Here is a 17,915-nt window from a genome sequence, read left to right as displayed (position 1 = left end):
TTTCTTTTTTTAAGCACTTTGAGACAATAATAAAAATGTTTATTTTTTTGGCCATTCAAAAGAATATTGAGCAAACAACAACAGGATGAGGTTTGGATAATTGATCACTGGGGTGTTGAAGCTGAGGGCTGCAGCACGAGGTGATATCTTGGACCTATAGTAATGTGACGAATGAAACACAGTGTGTTGAATGCAGTGTGTGTGCTCTCTAGCTCCCCCTGTAGGTGCTGTATGAGTATCTGCTCACCAGCAGCGGCACATGAACGCTCTGATCAGCAGCGCTTACAGTGAACACAATCTAAAGGAAGAAGAAGAAAGACATTAGCATTCAGACTGTGTAAATACAATCAGTTCACTATTAGTATTTCCTACAGACCTCAACATATGGGTAAAAGCTGGACTGCCCCAAACTCTCCCAGTACTGGCCCGTCTCGAAGCGGATCTTGTACATTCCTGGAGTGAAGGCGTCGCTGGTTATCAGTCCTGGACAGCGTCCGTCCTCATTCGTGTTTCTGGAATAATCAGTGACACCGTATTTAACATGATGACATATTTATTTTCCAGGGTTTGGGAAAATTTTACATTTTTTAAACCTTTTAAACCTCTTAAAGTTTGACCCAAACAACTTTGGACAGTTTCGATGGCAACAGTTTTCAGAACACTGTTACAATAATTTACACATTTCTTTAGACAGAGCGAAGACTTGACACAAGTGACGTCAACAGAGCTGAGTTTCTGTTTGTGTCTGATCCTGGTTTCGGGTGTCCTGTTCTGACTGAACTATATCCCTCTCCCTGGAAATATCCCTGTTTTACAGCAAGTTCAAAATACCCAGCAAATAAGTTTGAAAATTTCATAAAATTTTAAATGACTGTATACAGTATATTTAAAGTAATTAAAATGTTAAATACAATTAGAATATTTGTTAAAAAATTTTTTTTTTATTATTATTATATTTTCTCATTTATTTAGGTTTATTTTTGCAGAATGTTTTTGAATGTAGTGAACTTATTGTTTTAGAGTATACTGGTCTGGTCTGCTATTTGCAGTGGTTATTATTTACTATTTTTCATAGTGTAATTTTTAGTAAAACCTAGTCGGCATGCAAGCCTGTACACGACTCTAAATAAACATGAAAATGTACTAAATATTGGGTGCAACAGTCCATTTTAATGAGACTGAATGATAAATACTGATACTTTTTAATATTTGATAGATTTCAAGTATATTATTGCCATTTTGGATGATTTTTTTCACTGAGCTTGTAGCTACACATTCTGAAATGGCTTTCTCCATGTAGCATACAGACAATGCTTTATTATTATTAATATTATTAAGGTTTTATTCTTATAATTCTAATACATTTGCAGCAGTTTTGGAATCGGGAGCCACAACAAAGTTGTATTAATTGTATGAATGCTTGATGGCTGTTTAAAGGTGAAGTGTAATTTCTGAATTGCCAAAAATAATGACTATTTTCAAACAGGTTTTCTGCCATTGGTTGACCAATCAGATAGCCCCGCCCCAAACTCACATGATTGGTTGAGCCAGTGTTACTGCGTCAGGCTGGTGGAGATGTTCAGACACTCAAAAAGAGGCAGAGATGACATTCGTGGACTCACCCGATGGTCACGAGGCTCCAGACGGTCATGTGGGGGTCCAGCCGGTGTAGACTGAGGGCCATCCGCGCCGCTGGGACCCCGTCCCCGGTGTTCAGCACATGTGTAGTGAGGGGACCTTTCACCGAACCCATCGCTCTCAACCCTACAACACAGGAGATCATCCCATCACATGCATTTATTATAAGACCATTTAAAACTGAGACCATGCACAGGCAACTTCCACATCTTTACCTGGAGATGTTAAACATGAAGCACATTTAAAATGACTGGACTCACTGCTTTCTTCATCAGCCCTCTCTAACAGAATTACTGAAGATATTAAGATCTTACCTGCTATGAAGTCAGTGTCATCTGGCTGTGTGTCGCCGTTCATATGGGGATGATCTGGACACTGTTTGATTAGTTCCAATGAGTTAATCAACAAAACAAACCAGCGGAAGCACATATGCAGGGTTAATATTTAAGCAAACCGGTCTTAAAAAGTTACAGTATCACAAACCTTTAGAATATAAAGTACTACACAACAAAGACAAGATATCTGAATCTACAATCCTACCCTGAAGTCGTTTACATACACAAGAAAGGTGGAAGAAGCGAGCTGAAATCCTGTTAGAGGGCAGCTGGACTTTGACCTCCAGTAACTTGTTTGATTTGGTTCTTTAGATGAGTGGAAAAACATGAAGGTTAACGCTAGTCACAGTGACAAAACAGCTGGAATTTAGATCAATGGTTTCAGAGAGCCAGAGCCACATTACGCACATTAACTAACATTATTACACTATATTGTACTCAACAGATCATTAGTTATAAAGTTAACAAGTAGTTAACTTTATCCTCTCTATCCTCTCCTAGACTGCCTTCGGGTTCAAAACCATGATGATTGTACAGATAATGGCTTTTGAAACGTATTAAAACTCTGTCATCAGAATTATATTCAGGCAGCATACAGTACTGTACATGAATGTATTTTTATTTCTGTTGGTGAATACATTCAGAATTGTGTGATACAAACAAATAGCATTCCCATAATATTTTACATAATCACAGATATATATTACGAAAGATACACAAGCAATGCAGCGGGAAACTGCTTTACCATGTTATGCCTTATTTCAAAGAACGGTTTTGATAAGCGCTACATTTTTACATGGAAAAAAATGACATATGCTGATCATAAATCTAGTCATAAAACTAAACTGGCCAGACTGATTGATGAGCAGATAGTAAATGACATTTGGGTTCAAATAAGTGAAAATACATCTCACATACGTTTAATAAATATAAGTAATTGAATTAATTTTGGGGTTATCAGTTGATATAGATTTATTTAGATATCGTTATTGGCATCAGCCGTTTAATAACTTATATCAGTAACCCATAACTATTGCGTACATATAGTAAAATGATGTATGTAGGATATTTGCAATAACATGGTGTGTCTGTGTTTCCATCTCCTTCAGTAATATCGTCATGGAATCATGGAAAAACACCATTTGGTTAAAATAAGTCATAAAATCATCAGCAGCGTCTGACAACAAAATACAGTAGTTGAGTTTGTTTCGGTCTGTTTAGACAGCTGTTCCTGAACTGGATTCAAACCAGATTCAAACACTTCAAGCTGAAATCAGTGATCCTGAATGAGTGTTTCAACATCAGTCCATCACTGAACCACTGAACTCATGAAGATACGAGCTGATGTCATTCAGCTCTGCGCTCATATTTAGTTTACAAGATGACAGCTTCAGCGGATCAGTGGAAATTATCCAAACATCTCTCCTCGGTTTTAATGGTCCTTTTCTTTACACCATCACTGATTAATCCTGTGGCTTTTCCCAAGGAACTTGGCGTGTCTGTGAGAAAGAGCAACAGCGCACTTAGAAAAAAAACATCAGTTTCATAGTTTATTTAAAACAAATAGTTACAGGTTTTAACTTACTTGAAGTCTTTACATGTAGAACAAATCTGGTTCATAGTCATTAATCTAGCAAACACACGCATGGATACATGTTACACAAAAACTCTTAATTTGGTATAGTATTATATCATTTTTGTATATCCTGAAATATTGTAGGAAGATGTTTTAGTCCAAAAAATAAGTTTGCTCGATCACAATAACCGAAATTTACCAAGGTAACCATAGTTTACATTAAAACGCCATTATTACTACAGATATTGTTACTAGGCGAGTCTCAGGAAACCTGGGCACGTTCTTGACAGGTTTTGACTTAACTACTGTAAAATCATAATAAATTAATACAAAATCTCCTTCAGTAATTATAAGAAGCTTCACAATCTTACAAATTTAACTACTTTAACAGCAGCCACAATATCTGTAATTAAATATTGACAGTAAATTTATAAAACATCTTGGGTTACAAATGTAACCTAGGGTCCCTGAGAAGGGGACAGGACTCCTCAGCGTGACCGGTGTCTGAAGCACGTGTTCAAACACGACAATTGTATTGGCCGGCAATAGCCTATGTCGTCACTACCAGTGTGACCGCGAGTATAAGAAAGCGCCTGAGGAACACATCATCCTCTTCTTGTCTAAAGGAGTGGGGCAGGCACCCCGAAAGCATTAGTATTTATTACTTTATTAGTATTAGTGACATGTTCATACATGTTCAAATCCAGCTAAACATTTCATTCTATTTCAGATAATTTACTTTCTGAAGTAAACTCTCAAAAGCCTACATTAATAAGTTACAGTAATAACTTTGACTGTATCATTAAACATACTTTATACTATGGTATACCGTTGTATCAAGTTCAAAGTAACTTTCAGCCTACTAGCTAATTTTAGCCAAACTCAGTAAATTTCAGTTGACAATGTGGGCATTATTTCTTTCGGTTCATTCATGTCAAACAAGTAAAACTCAAGCATGTTAATCTATTCACGAGTTCACATCTACATATAATTAGTACAATAAGTTTATGCGTATTTGGCGTGCTGTCCGGGGGGAGGGCTCCGAGCTCGGAGTTAGGCCCGAACCCAGAGTACTCCCCCCAGTTGGTAAGTGTAGATGGAACTGGAAGTGAGGAGATGGGGTGGAGGAGGGATGCTGACAAACTTTCAATGAACAGAGATAGGTCTGCTGTGAATTTATACTCTGTCATTGAGTTGATTACTGATTAATCTCCAGCTGTGCATAATTTGGTTAATTATCTGAACCTGCTCCTCCCGAACTTTGTTAATAAAACATCATATAATACAAAATGTACTTACCCAACAGTAGATTTTTAATAATATCGATACAACTCCCTCCTCAATTCCTCCTCTCCTCGTGGTTGTTCAGTCTATGGGGAGAACGCGTTAACATCTCGCGAGATAATCTATCCTATCGCTGGAATTTGTAATATCGCGAGATCTTTTGTTTGTAATTCCTGGGTTTTTTTTCTGTCTTGCTTGACTAGACGTGTAAAAGACGTCAGTGGACGTCTATTCACAGCCTTGACTAGACGTGTAAAGGACGTCAGTGGACGTCTTCACAACCTCTTAAAAACTACTTGGGCAATTAAATTAATTATTGCAGTATTAACCATGCAAGGATTAAGCACAGCTTTTGCATATTTCACAAGGATTTCATAGAGGGTCATGATGGACTATAAATGAACGTGTAAAAGACGTCACCAGGTGACGTCCTCTCACCCAATACACTATACTGAACTACACGTAACTAAAAGTCAAAATAACAATTATACATGCAACCCCAGAAAACTGTAGACATGTACAAATGTATCTGAATGCATTTTTAGGAAATGTTCTGTGTTATTTATGCTGTCCTACCGCGACTATTTTTGGCCAGGGACACGACGTTGCCATCGGACCAAGTGTTACTCGAGTGGCTAGGATTGTTTTACATGTGAAAGGTCATCAAAGGTCACCGCTCTGACACAGGCTCTTCTGTGCACAGGTCGAGCGTTTAGAGGTGGTGAACAAGCAGTTTGTGCGGGTGATCCTGGTCCCCGGGGTCGACGCCTCTGAAGCTGTGAGTTATGATGTTCCCTGTACAGTAGTGTGTGTGTGTGTGTGTGTGTGTGTGTGTGTGTCGCTGATCTGGAGTGTTTGCCTGCAGAGCTACGTGTGGTTCAACATCGGCAGTGTGGACACGTTCGAGAGGAACCTGGAAGCTGCGCACTATGAGCTGGGTCTGGAGCCGTCACAAAGAGCAGCGGTTATATACACATCTGAGAGCGACGGGTCAGTGTGTGTGTGTGTGTGTGTCAGTCTGGAGCCGTCACACAGAGCAGCGGTTATATACACATCTGAGAACGACAGGTCAGTGTGTGTGTGTGTCAGTCTGGAGCCGTCACACAGAGCAGCGGTTATATACACATCTGAGAGCGATGGGTCAGTGTGTGTGTGTGTGTGTGTCAGTCTGGAGCCGTCACACAGAGCAGTGGTTATATACACATCTGAGAGCGATGGGTCAGTGTGTGTGTGTGTGTGTCAGTCTGGAGCCGTCACAAAGAGCAGCGGTTATATACACATCTGAGAGCGACGGGTCAGTGTGTGTGTGTGTCTGTGTGTGTCAGTCTGGAGTCGTCACACAGAGCAGCGGTTATATACACATCTGAGAACGACAGGTCAGTGTGTGTGTGTGTGTCAGTCTGGAGCCGTCACACAGAGCAGCGGTTATATACACATCTGAGAACGAACCGGTTACCTAACGTAACCTCTGTTCTCTCTAGAAGAGGGAACGAGTATTGCGTAAGTAGCTTACGCTGCGGGAAAGTCATCTTTTCTCGAGATCTGAAGCCAAAAAATTTTCCTTAATTTTTATAATTTTGTCAACGCAGTGCAGCAGCATGCAGACCCAGGGCAGGCTCACTAGCGTGCCCATCGGCTGCCCTGCGGCAACTGCAGCAGCCTATCGCTGAGCCTTAGACGTGACGTCACGTCCAATGAGCGCGCTTGGCGCGCCTCATGCGTCACAGTCTGCGAAAGAGGGGGTGTGGCTTAGCGTATATAAGCGAGGCTCAGAGGCTGCTTCACTGGTTTCTGTCGCTGAAGCGAATGAGCTCGTGGCGCGAGCACGGCGGGTTACGCAATACTCGTTCCCTCTTCTAGAGAGAACAGAGGTTACGTTAGTTAACCGATACGTTCTCTTACGGGAGGTTCTCTCGTATTGCGTAAGTAGCTTACGCTGCGGGAACTCCCTTGTCAACGCCGTGCGCACCCAGCATCCACTAAATGAGTCCCAGGGGAAGTCCGGGGAACACGATGAGTGGGAACCGGGCGGCCAATAGAATGGCTAGCGCAGTACATAAGCACACACTAGGGCGCTCAGAGCGGCACGGCCGGTCTGAGCTGATAAACCCCTGTATAATGCAGCTCAACCAGGAGAGCTAAATCAACCGCAGTAGCCCGCGCACAGACAGTGGGCCAGCCTACGCGTGACTTAGACTGATAAAACTTTTGCCTGCAAGGCAGGAACTTCCAGGTTGTAAAACCTAACAAATGTCGAGGGGGAGGCCCAGCCCGCCGCCGTACAAATGTCATGAATGGAAATTCCACTGGACCAAGCCCACGAAGAGGCCATGCCTCTGGTGGAGTGAGCCCTGATGCCCAGAGGGCACTGCAGGTTTTTAGACGCATAAGCAGCTGCGATAGCGTCCACTATCCATCTGGACAGGCTGTGTTTCGAGGCGGCGAGACCTTTGGTGCGCCCACCAAACGAAATGAAAAGCTGCTCCGAGCGCCTGATAGCGGCGGAGCGTGTGACGTAATTTCTCAGCGCTCTGACCGGGCAGAGGAGAGATTACCATTGACCTCGCTGCCGGAAGGCGGCAGGGCTGAGAGAGAAATGACCAGTGCTCTGAAGGGAGTGCCCAATATTTTGGGGACGTAACCATGCCTCGGTTTAAGAATGACTTTCGAGTCATTAGGTCCGAACTCGAGGCACACGGCGTTAATGGATAACACGTGAAGGTCTCCCACACGTTTGACTGAAGACAGAGCTATCAGAAAAACGGTTTTGAGCGTGAGGTATTTCATATCCACAGTTTCCATGGGTTCAAGGGATGCGCTTTCAGGGCCTCTAGGACCAGCGAAAGATCCCACATAGGAACCGAGGGGGGTCGCGGGGGGTTCATCCTCCTGGCTCCCCTAAGGAAGCGGGTGATGAACTCGTTCCTTCCTAATGCGCGGCCCAGCGCCGAACCGGCAAAAGCTTAGATGGCTGCAACATAGACTTTGAGCATGGAAGGGGACCTGCCCGTGTCCAGCGGCTCTTGAAGGAAAACCAATACCTGCGATACCCCACATGCTTGTGGATCCAGCCCCTTGACAGTGCACCACTTTTTAAACACAGACCATTTAGACGTGTAGAGCCGCCTCGTAGAGGGGTGATCATGTTCACAACCCCTTCTGGCAGGTCAACGGGTATCCGTTGAGTCTCCATGCGTGCAGAGACCAGCGGATCCAGAGCGGATGGGGATGCCAGATCGAGCCGCGGGCTTGAGAGAGAAGGTCTCTTCTCGCCAGAATCGGCGAGTCAGGGGACTGTGTCTGCCAGCTGTATTAGCTCCGGGAACCAAGTCTGGTTCTCCCAGTACGGGGCTATGAGGAGCACCGTGTGGCGCGCTTCCCTGATTCTCCTGATGACTTGTGGCAACAGAGAGACCGGCGGGAAGGCATATAGTGGGCCGCTGGGCCAGGTCTGGGCCAGCGCGTCCCCATTCTTCGTAAAGAACTTTGGGCAGTGAGTGTTGTCTTTTGACACAAAGAGGTCGACTTTCGCTTTGCCGAAACGGCGCCACAGTGACTGGACTGTTTGGGGATGCAAGGACCACTCCCCAGGGGGAACATTGTCCCTGGACAGTCTGTCGGGACCCTCGTTCAGGTGCCCAGGCACATGCGCGGCTCTCAGCGAGCGCAGTGAGTGCTGAGCCCACACGAGGAGGCGTTCCGCCAGGGTGCAGAGCATTTTGGATCTGACGCCGCCCTGGCGGTTCACGTAGGCCACTACTGATGTATTGTCCGTGCGGACTAGAACATGGTGACCTTGGAGGACTGGGAGGAAGTGCCTGAGCGCTTTCTCGACAGTTTATGTGAAGGAGATTCTCCTGGTCTGACCAGCGGCCATAGACCGGTCTGCCTTCGAAGAGCGCTCCCCAACCTTGGTTGGAAGCATCTGTCGAGACAACCTTCTGGTGCGAGATCGCTCCCATCGTCACCCCCGTGCGATACCATTCGGCTGCCAACCAGGGCTGTAGGGCTGAAATGCAGCCTTGATTCACCCTGACTCGCGAGCCGCCGGCCGGTTGAAGCGGGCGCATGTGCAGTAAGCCCAGCTGAAGCACTGCTGCAGCTGAGGCCATATGCCCCAGGATTCGCTGGAATGTCCTCAGCGGAGCCTGGCTGCCCACCTAGAAGGATGCGGCGAGATGACGGATGCGGCGCGCGCGCTGCTCCTATAATCTGGCCGTCATAGCCACCGAGTCCAGTTCTATCCCAAGAAGGAGATTGATTGGCGGGGCGATAATGAGCTCTTGGTCCAGTAAACCGAGAGACCCAGGTTTTCCAAGTGGCTGAGAAGCTGTTCTGTGAGACACAAGCTCTGTCTCTGACTGCGCCAGAATAAGCCAGTCGTCCAGATAGTTCAGTATACGCATTCCCCGTCTTCTGAGGGGAGCGAGAGCCGTGTCCATGCACTTCGTAAATGTACGGGGTGCCAAAGACAGGCCGAACGGCAGGACTGTGTATTGATATACCCGACCGTCGAAGGCGAATCTCAAGAAGCTTTCTTGTAACGTAAAGGAAGCTATAGCCCGAGACCGTCCGTTACTGACATCCCTTGTGAGCGGCGCCGTTTGCATGGCTTGACAGAGGGGGGTACAGCTGTCTATGATAGCAGCGTTGTCTGCTTCATCCCCTGAGGTGACGGCAGTGCGGGCGAAAGCCGGCCGCTGTGCGTCGGGAGGTGGGGAGAGAAGGAGATAGAGAGGCTCGCGGGAGGGGCTCCGGCGAGCGCTCAGCTACTGCATCCGGCTCCGGAGGCCTCTGAGCGCGGCGTTTCTTCTTGCGCGGTGGAGGCAGACGGAGCGAGGCCCAGGCAGAGAGCGCAGATCACATGGCAGTCGCTGAGCGGGGCTCTGCACGAGCCACAGGAGGAGCGAGGCATTTGCAACAACGCCTCACGCTCTTTTAGATGCAGTGTGTCGCGGGGCGAACACACAAACACACACAACGAGAGCAAAAAAGGATATAATCCGCCGGATAGCGGAGCAGGCAGGGAAGGCTGAAGGCGGCGAAGATGGCCGGCTTCCTCAGGCTGATAGCCTCGGCTTGCTGGTCGCTTGTTTCAACGGCGGCGGCTTCCTCAGAGTCCAGCGATGCGGAGAGCGTCGCTGAAGAGACAGAAATCAGTGAAGCAGCCTCTGAGCCTCGCTTATATACGCTAAGCCACACCCCCTCTTTCGCGGGCTGTGACGCATGAGGCGCGCCAAGCGCTCATTGGACGTGACGTCACGTCTAAGGCTCAGCGATAGGCTGCTGCAGTTGCTGCAGGGCAGCCGATGGGCACGCTAGTGAGCCTGCCCTGGGTCTGCGTGCTGCTGCACTGCGTTGACAAAATTATAAAAATTAAGGATAATTTTTTGGCTTCAGATCTCGAGAAAAGATGACTTTCCCGCAGCGTAAGCTACTTACGCAATACGAGAGAACCTCTCGTAAGAGAATGACAGGTCAGTGTGTGTGTGTGTAATAGAGACAGAGCGCAACGCGTCATAATCTGAAGACCACGCCCACCAAGGGGGAAAACAAACCAACCGTCTCCATTGACTTTGCATTGCGAGAGGCTGCCTCCTTGTCATTTCTTGCTTCTAAGAAAAGACAGAATAATGCCTAAAAGCTGCTATGTGACGAGGTGTATAGCAAACAAGCTAAGAAACCCAGAATTAAGTTTTCATAAGCTGTCGACCCCAAAAAAACAGCGTTTGAGGACATAAAAGTGGATACAGGCTGGAACGAATAGGTAATTTGTGGGATCTTGACACTCAGTATGCACTAAAAATACACTACGTGTACAGTAAGTTAAACATTTGGTCACTGGTGAGTCAAATATCCAAATGTCAGTTTTATATATTATATTTCTGTAAGATAAACTATCCTGTGTTGCCGATTACGGTCTCCTCCAGCGGACGTACGTTAGTTCTCAGAGTAATGAGACACGTGATGCTCTGTCTCAACTGCCTGTATCCACTTTTATGTCCTAAACACTAGTTTTTTGGGGTCGAGAGCTAATAAAAACTTATTTCTGGTTTTTTTTTTAGCTTCTTTGCTTTCCACCTTGTCACACAGCAGCTTTTAGGCATTTTTCTGTCTTTTGTTAGAAGCAAGAAATGACAAGGAGGCAGCCTCTCGCAATGCAAAGTCAATGGGGACGGTTGGTTTGTACCCCCCCCCCCCCCCCCGGTGTGGGCGTGGCCTAAATGCGCTCTGTCTCTATGTATAATGCATTTGAAGCTGCACAGCTAGCACAGTGAGTGTCTGGCTCTCTCATTAGCTGTGCTGCGGCAACTGCACATCCAATGGCGTGGGCATTTCTGACGCAATGGGCTAGCAGCACGTCATCACGCATCACAGAGCCTATATCAGGGCCCGAAACCGCCATTATAGCATGTTATATCGACAGAAGCAACATACTACCATGTTACTATAGTGCGGCCGGCTACGCAATACTCGTTCCCTAACTCTCAGGGAACTGTGGTTACGATAGTAATAGAGTAGTCAAGTCAAGTCATCTTCATTTATATAGCGCTTTTAACAATGTAGATTGTTTCAAAGCAGCTTTACAGAGATAAACGTATAATTTAAGGTAACAGAGATTGTTTTGGCTTTATAGCGGTTCTTTAATAAAGTTATTTTCCAGATAAAGTCAGTTTTGATTGATTCGCTTCCGTCGCAAAGACCATTTGTTATTAAATTAGGGGCCGCCAAGACGACATCGTTCTCTCTACACAGACATTAAAAGCGAACCTGTGATAAATGCTGATGCCGTTCACATGAGCATTAAGAATTGGTTCTATAGTTATGTGCATTTGAATATATGTGTGCAGGTTTGTTCCCTTTTGAGAACGTCACTCGAGAACGGACGCTATATAACAGGCCGCACTAGTAACTGGTTGCCTACTGCAGCTCAAGACTTGAGCCTACAGAGGGAGATAGCATCTACTATCCATCTGGACAGTCTTTGCTTCATGACTGGGATTCCCTTAGATCGGCCACCAAAGCAGACAAAGAGCTGTTCCGATTGTCTGAAAGACGCAGAACGCTCCAAATAAATTGTTATTGCTCTAACAGGGCAGAGCAAACTACCCTCCCCGTCCTCTGCGGAGGGGGGTAGGGCTAACAAAGTAATAACCTGTGCTCTAAATGGTGTTGAGAGAACTTTAGGCACATAGCCATGTCTTGGTTTGAGGGTGACTTTGGAGTCACCAACTCCAAACTCCAAACAGGAGGGGCTCACAGAGAGATCTCCAACTCGCTTGATAGATGCCAGTGCCAACAGGAGAGCAGTCTTTAGCGAGAGAGGTTTGAGATCAACCGATTTGAAGCGGTTCAAGAGAAGAACCCTTCAGGGCCTTAAGGACCGTGGAGAGGTCCCATGACGGAACAGATGGTGGCCTGGAGGGGTTCATCCTCCTGGCTCCTTTCAGAAACTGCAACACCAGGTCATTTCTTCCTAGCGATTGGCCAGCCACTGGAGCGTGATAAACCGCGATGGCTGCTACATACACTTTTAGTGTGGAAGGGGAACGACCCGCATCCAAAAGCTCCTGGAGGAATGAGAGTACCACTGATACCTCACATAACTCTGGTATGAAGTGCTTGTCTGAGCACCAGCTCGAAAACACTGATCACTTCAGGGCATAGAGGCGCCTGGTAGACGGGGCGATAGCCCCAGTGATTGTGTTCAGGACCTTCTCAGGGAGGTCCCTGGGGTACCCGTTGAGGGGCCACACATGGAGGGCCCATAAATCAGGTCGGTGGTGCCATATCGTCCCGTTCGCCTGCGTGAGGAGATCTTTCCTTAACAGAACAGGCCAGGGGACCTGGTCCGTCATTTGAACCAGCTCTGGGAACAAGGGTCTGGACTTCCAGAGGGGGTCTACCAGAAGGACCGGGTACTCGCTCTCCCTGACCCGTTCGATGACTTGAGGGATCATTGAGATGGGGGGAAACGCATAAAGGGGGCGGCTGGGCCAGGGATGGGCCAGCGCGTCCCTGTTCTTCGAAAAGAAGGACCACTCGCCTGGGGAAGTGTTGCCCCGTGATAGCATAGGCGTAGGTTTCCGTCAAACAGGACGGGTGACGGCGCTTGAGCAGGAGAAAGCGAGGTACGCGGGGACGTGGCCGGCATGGGCCGCTAATCACCATGCTCTCAGGCTGCTGTTGGCTGTGGCGCTTCTTTTTCCAAGGCGTGAGTAGAGCGGGGAAAAGAAGCTCGGGTGGAGCAGGGTCGCCATCTTGAGTGAGAGCTAGCCGCGACTGCAACACGGACACAGGCATGCTCTCGCAGACCGAGCAGCCGCCGGAGGAAAATGCAGCTTGTGCATGGGAAGGCACGCAATGCACCTCATGTGTCCGTCCGCCTCGTGCAGACGGGATCCGCACGTGGCACAGGAAGAATGAGGCATTAAACATCACTCGTGCTTCAAACAACAATGGCAATGAAATGGATATGCGTGGTTTTCCGGATAGCAAACAGCTGAACGGCGACAGAGGAAGACGACTTCTGATACGAAGGCTAGCTGTGAAGGCTTTTTTTTTTTTACATTAAAATTGTCCTTACTGTCATTTTTAATTAGTTGAATGCTTCCTTGCTGAATAAAATATTGATTTCTTCAAACAACAACAAACAACTCTGACCCAAAACTTTTGAATAGCAGTATATAGTATACATTTATAAATGTATAAAATAAAAAATTGCCTTTTCTTTATTTTCTTAGTTATAATAATAAAACAAAAACTAACCAACACATTCTCACCTGTAATATATCCCATTTCTTCTGCAGTCTTACCTTTTACATCTGTTGGCTACACAGTTGTGGCGTTTTGGAAATGTCATTCGGTACTGTGAATAATGAGCCGTTGACCATTCCAAGATGGTTCAGCAGAAATAATCAACATTAAACTTAGCTAATATAATTATATTAATGGTAATATTAATATTCCTCTTCCTGCAGGTCTTTCCTGATGAGCTTCATTCCCACGCTGCTGCTGATTGGCTTCCTGCTGTTCACTCTGTGGCGTGGGCCAATGGGAGGAGGGATGGGCGTGGAAGGGGCGGGCCCTTCAGCATGAGCTAGTCCACCGCCAAGATGATGAAGGACAGCATAGACATCCAGTTCAAGGACGTGGCCGGGTGTGAAGAGGCCAAGCTGGAGATCATGGAGTTCGTCAACTTCCTCAAGAACCCTCAGCAGTATCAGGACCTGGGGGCCAAGATCCCCAAGGTATGAGCCTCCTCTGATCAATGATCCTGCTCTGATCAATGATGCTCCTCTGATCAATGATCCTGCTCTGATCAATGATGATCCTCTGATCAATGATCCTCCTCTGATCAATGATCCTCCTCTGATCAATGATGCTCCTCTGATCAATGATCCTCCTCTCATCAATTATCCTGCTCTAATTATTAATCCTCCTCTTATCAATGATCCTGCTCTGATTATTGATCCTCCTGAGTGATTACTGATCCTCCTGTGTGATTATTGATCCTCCTGTGTGTTTGTTCAGGGTGCTGTGCTGTCCGGTCCTCCAGGAACGGGTGAAACGCTGCTGGCTAAAGCCACCGCCGGAGAAGCTAACGTTCCCTTCATTCCGGTCAACGGCTCAGAGTTTCTCGAGATGTTCGTCGGCGTCGGTCCAGCCAGGGTAAGTCTGAATTATCGGTTTCAAATAGAGATGCACCAACGTATCGGCTGATTAAAGCTATTATTTGCCTATTATTCAGCTATTATTTTACTATTATTCACTCTTTTGTGTTGAATTTAGTTAATACAACAATAACGCATTAACAGTTAAACAATAGAGACATTAATGAAGGCTTTATTTGACCCTCTGAATCACTCATAACTCAAGCCAGGGTTGCAAGTTCCACGGTGCCTCTCATCCAATAATTCTGAACATTTGATCAAGAAATTCAAACAATAAATGGTGCTTTGAAGCTCTTAACTGTGACGTGACCGATCGCTGTAGCGCCTCAGTTCAAGAGTCTTTTCTTTCCCTTAAATACAAATTATATCTAGAAACACATGCATGAATATCAGAAGGTATATTGAAAATTGTATCATGTAATCACTTAATCTGTGTCTGAACCGCGGAAAGACGTGAATTTCATTCTTAACCAACGTACAGTTGCCAAATTTAATAAAACTCGAGCGTTTGAGCAACCGAACACACATATAAAACCCATATTGCTGCGTGACGTGTCAGTCAACGCTCGCTTTGGCCAGGTGGTGTTTATAGCAGAGGGGGTGGAGCTTCAGATTCTAGAGAGCATTTGATTGGACAGAAAATGTGACAAGAAGCTGAAGTCCGCGGTGATGTCATAAAAATCCATGATCGATTTTAGCGGAAGTGAGAGACTGTAAGTTTTGAATGCTTATATCTCCTAAATGTGAATTTTGTCATTGTTTTGGACACACCAGCTTATTTATAACCTTATTCATATTCATGACATAACATATTCACAAGCTAACATATTCATTGTAAGAGCTAAAAAACTTACATTTTGATTTCAGGGGGACTTTAACAGTTCTGTCTAATAAATCATAAGAGCTGTTAAACAAAGACAGTAAACAGTACATGAAAAAGTATTATAGAGTTAGCTATAACCATCAGCGTTTATGCCGTCTGCATTCAGCAAACGCATTTATGTAATTTAAACAAGTCTTTCAATATCTAATAGATGAAACTCTCAGACTTTAGTGAATCAAGCTGTTGGATCCTCTGAAATGTGCATTTGGAGCGTGCATAAAAACACATGCACTCTGTCATTGGACTCGCATGAACAACTAAGTAAAAAATCCTGCATTTCAGACTATATTTAGACATTGTCATGTTCATGTCATATTTACTGTGTGCTTTATTAGTGTTTACCTGGACTTACCTGAGAAAATGTTATTCCTATTGCGCACAGACTTATCAGATAGTGTTGTAAAAAAGTTTATAATAGTATTACAGAATCAAGAGTTGCTATTTGTAATAAATGAAATATTGTCAAATAAATCTAAAATTAATTGCAGCATGTTATTTACTTTTTTCTTTAGGGAAATTCAATCTGAAATCTGCTCTCTAAGCTTGTGGCATACTTTTTTTTTATTGGTCGACCATTTAAAACTCTTGTGCAGTGGGCCTAGAACTAGTGTGAAAATTGTCCAATACCGATAATTCTTTATATTTGAAAGCCAATCATTTTTAAGTGCCTGATTACAAAAGCAAAAGTTTCAACATTTAAAAGCCATGACCCAAGCACACAATTATAAGGTTCTCATTATAATTTTATGTAGCCTATATGACAGACATATAATTATATATATTATATATAAATATATAATTCAGTTGCACATTTATTTAATATAAGCTTTAATATATCAGCCAAATTTTCTTATCGGACCGATAACGATAACATTAAAAATGAACATATATCGACCGATACCGGTATGTTGGCATCCCTGCTTGGAACGAATATGTCCGACTGAAGAGCGTCTGAGGTTTGTGTTCTGTCGATCCTTCAGGGCCTCCTGATATTAAGGGTCGGGCATCCATATTCAGAGTTCACCTGCGGCCGCTCAAACTGGACCCCAGTCTGGACCGGGACGCCATCGCGAGGAAGATGGCCGCCGCCAGCCTGGCTTCACCGGTGAGCAAACGACGACTTGCATGCTAATTTTCCTTTTGAAAAGAGTGAATGTGCAAGACAAAGCAGGAAAATTATATGTTGTATGATAATTACATATTACAAATTCATGTTTGGGAGTAGGCTGATGTAGTTGATATGATAATTAAGAAATCGTAAGGGTTGCCATAATATTGCTGTATTATTGCTATAAAAAGACAGAATATTTTCTCTCCTCCAGGTGCTGATATTGCAAATGTCTGTAATGAAGCAGCTCTCATTGCTGCCAGACATCTGAATGAATTCATCGGTGTTAAGCATTTTGAGCAGGCCATCGACAGAGTCATCAGAGGTGAGCTCAGAAATGCAGAATATCTTACAAAGATCCTACTAACACAAAGACTGATGCTTGTGATCTACATGTTCAGATCTGTAGCCAAAATAACAGCACTGGATGTAACAAAAAATCAGGAGTAATTGAGTTTATTGGTGAGGCCTGCCTTGTCTCTCTCTCTCTCTAGTCGTATAATGTCTTAGAAATATTAGTGACGTCAGCAGTGACCTGTGGTGTACCTCATGGTTCAGTCCTGGGTCCCATGCGTTTTCTAATCTACATGCTAGATAAAATGAAAACTGCGTCTGCAGCTGCCATGCTATCTTTTGGCTGGTTGTTGTAGCTGTTAGGTTGACTCGTAGCACTTCAACACGTGTGTTTCTTTTTTTTCGCTTGGCAAGCCGAGCTGACGTGACATGGGGGCGTGGCAGCATCGACGATTACATTTTTTGATTCGATAATCGAGATTGAGCATTAATTTCGATCTATTTCGAATTAAAATTGAAATCGTGACACCCTTACTGAAAACAGTTACAACCTTGATGAGTTCCGAACAGCAGCCTACTGTGTCTATGGTCATGCCCCTACAACACATCATCCTGACATCTTTGAAACACAGTGACACAGATTCAACAATTGTACATTTTAAATATGCTATAGAGAGGTATTCAGACCCAAGACTTCAACAGTTCCTGAATGAGAGCGCTGCCTTGGATCCTAGGTTTAAAACTTTACCCCACCTGGATGACATATCTCGGAATGCGATCTTCAATTGTCTGGAGGAGAAAATCTTGCAAGAGCACTCCACACAGGTATGTGATGCTAATAGGCTAATGTGATGAAATAATCATGTTATTCTGTAAAGTTAAAGTAGTTTTTTTTGTATTTACATAATTTCACATTCATAACATTTCATGAATAGGACTAATCACAAATCCTTTCTGTTTGTTGTTGTCACACTTAAATATAATTTCTGCCTGTTTATTACCTTAAACAACAGTGTTTTGTGTGTGACTATTTCAGTCTCATGCCTCAGGAGAAGAGTCCAACCAAAACCCTGCAGAGGATACAGACACTGTAGCAACCAGTGGAGGCAGCCCCCCAACAAAG

The 17,915-nt window shown here is 44.8% G+C and overlaps 2 protein-coding genes across 4 annotated transcripts; one reads left to right on the top strand and one right to left on the bottom strand.

Moving 5' to 3' along the window:
• Position 1: 1 nt before the first annotated feature.
• On the bottom strand, positions 2-2,010 carry LOC309490539 (5-hydroxyisourate hydrolase-like). Its single transcript, XM_082159766.1, has 4 exons — positions 1,953-2,010; positions 1,623-1,764; positions 377-512; positions 2-298 (listed from the first exon to the last, which is right to left on the bottom strand). The coding sequence occupies exons 1-4, from the start codon at positions 1,993-1,995 to the stop codon at positions 209-211; spliced, it is 411 nt and encodes a 136-aa protein (XP_082015892.1). The 5' UTR covers positions 1,996-2,010; the 3' UTR covers positions 2-208.
• Positions 2,011-5,488: 3,478 nt separating this feature from the next.
• On the top strand, positions 5,489-16,995 carry LOC309491338 (mitochondrial inner membrane m-AAA protease component AFG3L2-like). 3 transcript variants are annotated; one of them, XM_082160809.1, is made up of 6 exons: positions 5,489-5,611; positions 5,699-5,823; positions 13,815-14,084; positions 14,368-14,505; positions 16,371-16,495; positions 16,713-16,995. In XM_082160809.1, exons 3-6 carry the CDS (start codon positions 13,950-13,952, stop codon positions 16,717-16,719), a joined length of 405 nt encoding a protein of 134 aa, XP_082016935.1. In that variant the 5' UTR covers positions 5,489-5,611; positions 5,699-5,823; positions 13,815-13,949; the 3' UTR covers positions 16,720-16,995. The 3 variants fall into 3 exon arrangements, 1 of the variants encoding a protein (XP_082016935.1); XR_014203042.1 differs by lacking the exons at positions 14,368-14,505; positions 16,371-16,495; positions 16,713-16,995 and adding an exon at positions 5,902-6,127 and having other exon boundaries at positions 5,699-5,841; positions 13,815-13,945; XR_014203043.1 differs by lacking the exons at positions 13,815-14,084; positions 14,368-14,505; positions 16,371-16,495; positions 16,713-16,995 and adding exons at positions 5,902-6,133; positions 6,210-6,224 and having other exon boundaries at positions 5,699-5,841.
• The last annotated feature ends 920 nt before the right edge of the window (positions 16,996-17,915 follow it).

The sequence above is a fragment of the Leuciscus leuciscus genome (genome assembly GCF_965113295.1).
Source record: "Leuciscus leuciscus genome assembly, chromosome: 25".
In the NCBI taxonomy this organism is placed as follows: domain Eukaryota; kingdom Metazoa; phylum Chordata; class Actinopteri; order Cypriniformes; family Leuciscidae; genus Leuciscus; species Leuciscus leuciscus.
This window is presented reverse-complemented; position numbering and strand designations above follow the sequence as displayed.